General features: G+C 37.7%; 1 protein-coding gene and 1 long non-coding RNA gene across 2 annotated transcripts; both read right to left on the bottom strand.

Moving 5' to 3' along the window:
* Positions 1-934: 934 nt before the first annotated feature.
* Positions 935-1,836, bottom strand: LOC126729164 (uncharacterized). Its single transcript, XR_007656527.1, has 2 exons — positions 1,509-1,836; positions 935-1,410 (listed from the first exon to the last, which is right to left on the bottom strand). It is a non-coding gene; the product is annotated as an uncharacterized LOC126729164 (long non-coding RNA).
* A 2,230-nt stretch (positions 1,837-4,066) lies between these two features.
* LOC126728618 (uncharacterized) lies at positions 4,067-7,654 on the bottom strand. The gene is made up of 3 exons (XM_050434415.1): positions 7,328-7,654; positions 4,804-6,125; positions 4,067-4,715 (listed from the first exon to the last, which is right to left on the bottom strand). The coding sequence occupies exons 1-3, from the start codon at positions 7,652-7,654 to the stop codon at positions 4,067-4,069; spliced, it is 2,298 nt and encodes a 765-aa protein (XP_050290372.1).
* Positions 7,655-8,226: the final 572 nt, after the last annotated feature.

Genomic DNA, 8,226 nt, shown 5'->3' on the forward strand with positions numbered 1-8,226 from the left:
ACATGCCATTGGCTTACAAAAAAAAGCTTGTGAGGCGAGACAAGTTGAATCACTTGGAAGCCTAAATAAAGTAAGATTTGTTACATTCCACTTTAATATATCAATCTTATAGGCACATAAATTTGTTTACAGTTTATGTGACAATTATTCTTTGCAATTGTTTTCAGGTTTCAACAACTACTTCTGATGTTATCCAAGAAGAGCACCATCTTGGCAAAAGCACTAAATAGGTTGGAGTTAGGGTGCAACTTTATTGGATGGAGATTGAAGACTATGCAGTTTTATTTGTTAGAGATTGAAGACTATTTTTTACTGTTAGACTATTGGCAAATTGTTAACCTTTTAGTATATTTTATTGTGATGCCATTGGCATATTGAAGACTATTTTTAATGGTTAGACCATTGGCAAATTGATGATTCCATACTAATCATATTGTCATGTGAGGCGGAATATAGTTTAGGCTGACTTTATTTTAGCTATAGTGAGAGATATGTTTGTGGTTCAAAATGGTACCACTTGTTCTACAGTCCTAGTTTTACTTGTTCTGCAATCCTAGTTTACCACAAGCGTATTGTAACTTTTAGTATGGAAGATTTGAAATTCCCTGGCAAAGAAGCCCAATAATAATTCTGCTCTATTGATATCCAGTTCCTTGCAGTATCCATTTGTTAATGCCTTGCATATTGCTATATCAGGTGGCACACCAAATTTAACCATTTCTTTCATTACATATTCACCCTCCATACTTTTGTTTATTTTACACAAGCAGTCTATTATAGCTCTATATGCAGTGAGATTGGGTTTTAAATTTTATACACTATCTCAACTTTCCAAGCTAATGCCTCTGCCACATAATTGTCAAAGAAATTCAAATTACTGCAATAGCAGATAAGAAATAACCATTTTAATAATAAATTGTACCACTCAAGTAAAGGACTAAATACTTGGCTCAAGTGCTTTCATCAAGATCTTAGAACAAAACTTAATTCACGTTGTGACCCAACAAGCATACAATCCATTGCCAATTGCAAGGCAATAAAATATACTCCAATGCCTTTAGTGGCAAGTTTTTGGAAGCAAATAAGGAGAATTCCAGTAGATAGGGACATTACAAAAGAGCTCCCTCGTATGAAATGAACCATAAATAAAGCCCATTCCCTGACTGCCTTTTGCCATGCCAATGCAAGAGTAATGCTCAAAAAAGATGCAGCTTCAACTTGTGGCAGATAAAACTACAACACCCTTTTCTCTTTCATTTTAATAGATTCTGATGCTTGTATTTGGCCTTGAATTCCCTTGAATATAAGAAAACAAACTAACCCAATAGTAGCAACCATGTACAGAAGGAATAGAAACAGAGATATTCTGTCTATATAAGCTCTTGAATTCAGTGTTGTCAGTGATGGTTGCTGTGCAAAAAGAGAGAAACCAAAAAAAAAAAAAAAAAAAAAATCACATTCTTGACTTGAAAATTAACCATAGATTTTAACTCATTCTTTAGTTATACATGAAACTTGACATGAGATGAGAGATAGTAAGAAGGAGCCAGAAAAATTCAAATTTGCCACCTGTGAACAGCAAATATATAAGCTATTATTTTTTAATCTTATGAAAACTGACTTCTAATTGTACCCATAAGAAAATAGACAAGTTCTTTTGAGATGACAGACTAGAAAAAGGTTCAAAAAAATTTCTCCTTTTGCAGACTATGAAACACAAACAATACTTGTAAATAGAATATAGGATCTCTCCAACACTTTTTAGATTTGTTTCAATTCAAAAATAGAATAAAAAGGTAGAAAAAAAAGTTTAAAAAATTTTGACTGTAGCTTCAAAAGAAAATGTCAAAAGCAAAATAATTGCACAAGATGTAAGCACTGGTTGATAGCTAAGCATTAACTTTGCCAGAGTTATTCCTAGGTTCTTGGCCAGGCACATAACCATACTAAGAGTTTGAGAGATTCTTCCAAAGGACTTCTAGCGGCAATTGGCCGATTCTCTTCACATAGTTTAACCACTAGATATTCATAAAAGTCAGCAAAAATAGGAATTTCAAACCCTGAAGCTCTGACAACCATTTCAAAGCTGAAAGCAACTTACTCTTGTTTCTATGTCCTTCCACAACAACTCGACAAGTAAAACTATCCAGGCAAATCCCATTTCCTATCACTCATACAACAATGACTTTGACAGTTTGAGACTTAAATCATTCTTGACCCAATTGAAGAAAGTGAGAGCTGATGAGGAATCAAATTGAAACCTCAACTGAACGTAAAAAAAACAGCTAGCAAATCCTCTTCAGTTCTTGAAAGAATTAAAAAAGTAAACACTATTACATATTAGAGAAGAAATACACATAAATTCATTTTTTTAATAAGTAAATTAAACTAGATTTGGTAACTTATAAACAACTGCTAGAAAATCATCTTCAGTTCTTGAAGGAATCAAGGTTATCAATGAACAATCAAACTAAAAAAGGCACATTAATAATTAAACAAAAATAAAAAACCAGAAAATCCAGAACTCACATTAATAATCAAACACAATTCATTCAGAAAAAAATTAATAGAATGAAAAAGAAAATTTTAGTTATCTATGAATAAAAAAAAAAGGAAATTTAGTTCTAATCGGTGAAGTGCCGAAGACTAGGTGGACCAGCGGTGGAGATAGTACAGGATTTTAGATTGGCCGGTGGTGGAGATAGGAGGATCCGCCACTTCTATGAATAAAACAAAAGGAATTAAAAAGGAAATTTAGTTCTAATCGGTGAAGCGGCGGAGACTGAGTGCACCGGCTATGGACACAGAGGAGGATTGAGGTGGTTGGCCGGCGGTGGAGACAGAGGAGGATTTAGGGTGGTTGGCCGGCGGTGGAGACAGTACAGGATTTGAGGATGGCCGACGATGGAGAGAGGAGGATTTGGGCTGGCCGGCCAGCGGTGGAGATAGGAGGCTATGGGTGATTGGTTGGAGCTGGGTTATGACCTTCTGGGTTACAGTTTAGAGAGAGAGATCATACGTATAAATTTTTTTAGGGTTTTTAGTTTTTTAGTTTTTAGTTTTTATTTATTTTTAATAAGTGGTGTAGTTAACTAGGGTTAATTGAGTTAAGTTTACAAAAATAATCATGTGATATGCACATGATATTTTTTACACATGTCATATTATTAGACCAGTTTGTAGCCTAAGGCTGCAACTGGTTTTGTTGCTAAACTTTGTCCTTTTGAAATTGGGTTTTCTCTTGTAACATTATATATTTGAGTGATTGCTTGGTGTTAAAACACAAATATTAGTGCATTTTTATTCATATTTCGTTTAACATTAGGGTGTTAATTTTATATATATATTTTAATAATTAAGTTAGGGTATAAGATGTTGATATTAATTTTGTACTTATAAATTGATTTATATAGACATTTTTTATTTTTTTTTGAGAAACCAGACTATAAGTTTGGGCTATTATTGAAAAGAATAAAAACAACAGTTCAGTGAACATCAAACAGAAGCAAGGACACTATGTCATCAGGTGGGCCATTCAACCAGACCAGAGCACTCCTAAAAGCTTTTGCTTTTTTTGCAATAGCATCAGCCACACTATTACAAACTCGACTGGTATGAGCAAAAACACATGACTCAAACACTAAAGCTAGACTGCGGATGTCTTCAATGACGACACCGTAAGATGAGAGACCAACATTGTTTTGGTTTAAAGCATTGATAACCATCTATGAAGCACGGGTACGTTTCGGGACTCGGGTGCGGGTGCGGGACTTGGCAATTTTTGAAAAAGGTGGGTGCGGGTGCGGCAGGACTCGGCGATTAAAAAATTATTAAAAATATTTTTATAATATATGTTTAATATATTGCTAAGCATACTTTTACTTTTTCACATTATATAAACAAATACCAAATTTAAGAGCAATAGTAGATAACAACTAAAACATGATGTTCATAAATTAAATATAATCCACAAGATTGAAACTAAAACATTCCATGATGTTTGGAAATTAGAATACAACTCATAAGTTTGAAACTAAAACAAAATAAAAGATAATCAACAAGACAATCAAACACAAATATCATCATCCTCAAGATCAATAGCTTCACTTCGAACTTCACTTTCACTAGTAGTAGCACTAGTGTTAACATTCCCAATAACTATAGCCTCCAACTCTGGCTCATCAAGTGTAAGAGCTGCATTCTCAAGAATTCCAGCTCCTCCATGCATGTCGCTCTCATTCCAAGAGTCTCCTGCAATATCCCACATCTTTGTTGCGGTATGTATGTACTCTTCATTGCGCCTTGACAAGAGTCGAAGATTAGAATGCACATATACCAAATCCTCAGCGCGTGCAGGAGCCATTTTGTTTCTTTTTAAGGAATGAATGAATTTGTAAGTGCTCCAATTTCTCTCAGCACATGAGGATGAGCAAGGTTGTCCAAGAAGTTTAAGGGCAAGGGTTTGAAGAGTTGGAAATGTGGAGCCATGGTATTGCCACCAAACCAAATGTAGTAAGGTCCACCTATCCGTCAAGGCACTTGGTGAAGGAAACCTCCCTCCTGAAAATTTAGCAAACTCATACTTCACCACCGTTAAGTCATTCTCATCTTTAAAGTATCGCTCCAAACACTTGCTTCTTTCCATAGAAATTTCATGATCCCGATGTGGAGGGATGCGTTTTGGATTCTCCGAAATCCATTCAATGGAGTAATACCTAGTTAAAGATTAAAAAACAAATATAGATCAAATGTGTGTTTTACTAAAAGGGTGAACTAAGGAAAATAGATAATAAATGTACTTACTTAGGATTTAAGGAATGAGCCAAGCAATGTAGTGGTGTAGAATTTTTAGTCCACCGATCAATGAGTATATCATACACCACATCCCAAAATGAGCTATATTGATCATCTTCCAAGCCTTCATGCCGATATATCACTGCTTTCACCTTCTCTATCATGGAATCCCACATCTCATCCACAAGATGAAGACAAGGCTTATCTGTGTCGGTTATTCGTAGCATATCATAAATGGGTGCCGTGAATTCAAGGATATAATCAATATTATCCCACCAAAGATCACTTAGAATCATATCTTTCACCTTTTGAGCTTTTCCAACGTCATCCTCCCTATAAGAAGCCCATTGGTCACTAATAGCCATGGCTTGAAGGCATCTTTTTATCAACCTCAACCTTTTCAACGTTACAACCACCGAAGCAAATCTAGTATCAGCAACTTGGAGCAATTTTAATGGACAAAATTCATTAAACATTGCCAACCTCATAGAATGGTTCATGATAAAAACACATATGAAGGATGCATCATCAGCAACACGTGTAATCCAACTACATTCCTCATATGTAACTTTATTCTTTTCAGTGTTTTTTGCTGCACAAATATTCTTCAAAGCTAGATTGAGAGTGTGGACAACACAAGGTGTCCAAAATATTTTAGGATACTCACCCTCAATAAGAGCTCCAGCAGCCTTCATCACATTTGCATTATCAGTGACGACTTGGACAACTTTTTCATGTCCAATCTCTTTTATAGCATCCTTCAACACCCCAGCAATGTAATGCTTATCTTTGAACTCACCTAACCCATCAATTGCCTTTATAAACACTGGACCCCCATCTGATACAGCCATAATGTTAATAAGAGGCCTCCTTTGTGGATCTGACCATCCATTAGAAACTATACTTACACCATTTTCAAGCCAAGAGTCCTTAATTGGTTTCAAGAGTCTTTCAACATGAGCTCTTTCCTTTTGCAAAAGTGTTGTTCTCAAAGCATTGTATCCAGGAGGAAGATAACCTGGAATGCTATGAGTAGCAGCAAATGCATAGGAACTACGATAATGTGGGTTCCTTGCAAAGTTAAATGGAAGCCCACCGGTGTAAAACATCCTAGCAATTCTACTATCTAAATCATGTCTAGCATTATTCTGAAATGCTTTCTCCAAAGTAGTATTCATAGTCACCTTCCTCCTTTTAGCATCAACCGGATTTGTACTATGACTACTATCACTCCCTTCTTGTCTCCGAAATGGGGAAATAGGTATCCCACGGCCTGGGGGAGGTGGGGGTAAGGGAATTTGACTTCTCTGTTCTTGCTCTAACTTATTAGCCTAAACTTGATCATGCATTCGCTGCATTTCCAACCTATGGCTCTTTGACACATTACGGCATGCTCTAATACCTTTGCCGCAAAATTTGTAATAAATGAGCCTTAACCCTAGAATAGGATCCCATAAAAACTATATCACAATAGTTGCACTTAAAATATGTGTTTCCACCAGATTTAACAGATGCACCAGCTGGTTTTTCTACTTTAGTCACATATTGCCAAAGAGGAGATTCAGCATTTGGCACTTCTTGTGAACTTTCTGTGCTATTAACTTCGTCCATTGTAAATTCAATAGATTCAATTTAACCTACAAATAATAACTATTAACTAAATAAATTAATGACAAATCAAACCAAGTTCACAGCAACAAAACACAGCAGCCAGATTCACAGCAAAAAAATACAAAACCACAGAACCAAAAAAACCCTTTAACTCCCACAAATAACCTACAAATAATAACTATTAACACAATAAATTAATGATAAATCAAACCAAGTTCACAGTAAAAAAAACACAACAACCAGAACACAGCAACCAGGTTCACAGCAAACAAACACAGAACCCTTTAACTCCCACAAACCACAAATCACAAATCACATGTTAACAAAACCCTTTAACTCCCACAAGAAATAATTGAAAAAACAAGTAAAAAAACACATCAAGCAGTCAAGGACATAAATTTTCAGATTCAGAGAGAAATTGTAAAGAACAAAGAATAAAAATTCAAGAAAAGAGCAGAGAGAGCACACCTGAAGGCTGAAGCAGTGCAGTGTGCACACAGCACTCACAGAAAGCTCAAAACGCAGAGAATAGAGATGAGGGACGGAGCACAGTGACAGCACACAGAGAAGGGAGATGAGGGGCGGAGTGAGAAAGGGCCTTTGGGAGCTTTGGACGAAGTGTGAGGGTTTGAGGGGGTCTGGGTACTTAGGTTTAGTCATACGGTGCGTTTTGCACCTTTGTTTTTTTTTTTTTTTTTGAATTTCGGCCTGACTCGGCCGTTTCGGCCGATATAGGCCGATACGGACCGAGTCGGCTCGATTTCGGCCGCGTCGGCGCCGATTTCGACCGCGTCGGCCCGATTCGGGAACTGCCACGTGGCGGGACGCGGCACGGACGCGCGGTCTGCGGCATCCCTCCCGCGTCGCCGCGTCGGACGCGGGTGCGCGGGCCTAGGAGCCGCATCCGTGCATCCCAGATAACCATAGCTGAGTCCCCTTCAAAAATCACTCTCTGTAATCCAATTTCTGCAGCAAATTCGATAGCTTTTCGACACGCTAAAGCTTCCATTTCAACAACTGAATGAGTCAGCAACATTGAGGAAGATAATGCACCAACAAACTCGCCTCTCCAATCCTGAACAACGACACTGATACTAGCCAAATGCGCCTCCCTGAACATTGCAGCATCGAAGTTGACTTTATGATATTGTAAGTCAAGTTTGGTCCAATGTTGCAATGTAGGTGGGGATGGGATGACCGGTTCAATCTGCTGGGCTACTAGAAAATCTTGCAGCAAGTTTCTTGCCATTGATAGAATCTGGTCCGTAGCTCTCATAGGTCTACCGAAGTGGATGGTGTTTTGCCGGTTCCACAGCAGCAACGCTGCAATGGAAAACACCTCCTTTCTATAGTCCTCCTTAACCTGCAAAAAAAGGGAGAGTAAGTCGCTAAAACTTTGGGGTTGGGGGAGATTTGCTTGGTTAAAGCAGTGGGATGAGCTCCAAACGGTCTCCACTTCTTTGCATGACCAGATAGCATGAAACGGATCCTCGGGATAAAGTTTGCAAAGCTCACACTGATCAGATGGTGTGATTTTTCTCCGGAATAAATTACTTATAGTTGGAAGAGCGTTATTACACGCTCGCTAGATGAAATGCTTAAACTTGTTAGGAACCCGAAGCCCCCACACTACCTTCCAAAACTGATTCAGAGCAGATTGGTTTGAAGTTTCTGCCTGGCTGACTTCCACTCCAGAGACCAGGAGTTTATAAGCGCTACTTGTGCTGAAAACACCTGAAGGAGTACAGCCCCATGCAATTTTGTCTAGAGGACAATGGTGACTCAGAGGAATACCCAATATGGCAGCTGCTTCATGTGGCA

Source organism: Quercus robur, chromosome 5 (genome assembly GCF_932294415.1).
Source record: "Quercus robur chromosome 5, dhQueRobu3.1, whole genome shotgun sequence".
Taxonomy (NCBI): Eukaryota; Viridiplantae; Streptophyta; class Magnoliopsida; order Fagales; family Fagaceae; genus Quercus; species Quercus robur.

What these genes read in the sequence shown, in the direction of transcription:
- LOC126728618 (XM_050434415.1), bottom strand. Translation starts at nt 7,654, where the DNA reads ATGGCAAGAAACTTGCTGCAAGATTTTCTAGTAGCCCAGCAGATTGAA. An exon ending in TTGAAGGGGACTCAGCTATG is followed by an intron (nt 6,126 to 7,327) that starts GTTATCTGGGAT and finishes GATCAAGTTTAG; the next exon opens with GCTAATAAGTTAGAGCAAGA. An exon ending in GCTCATTCCTTAAATCCTAA is followed by an intron (nt 4,716 to 4,803) that starts GTAAGTACATTT and finishes ATCTTTAACTAG; the next exon opens with GTATTACTCCATTGAATGGA.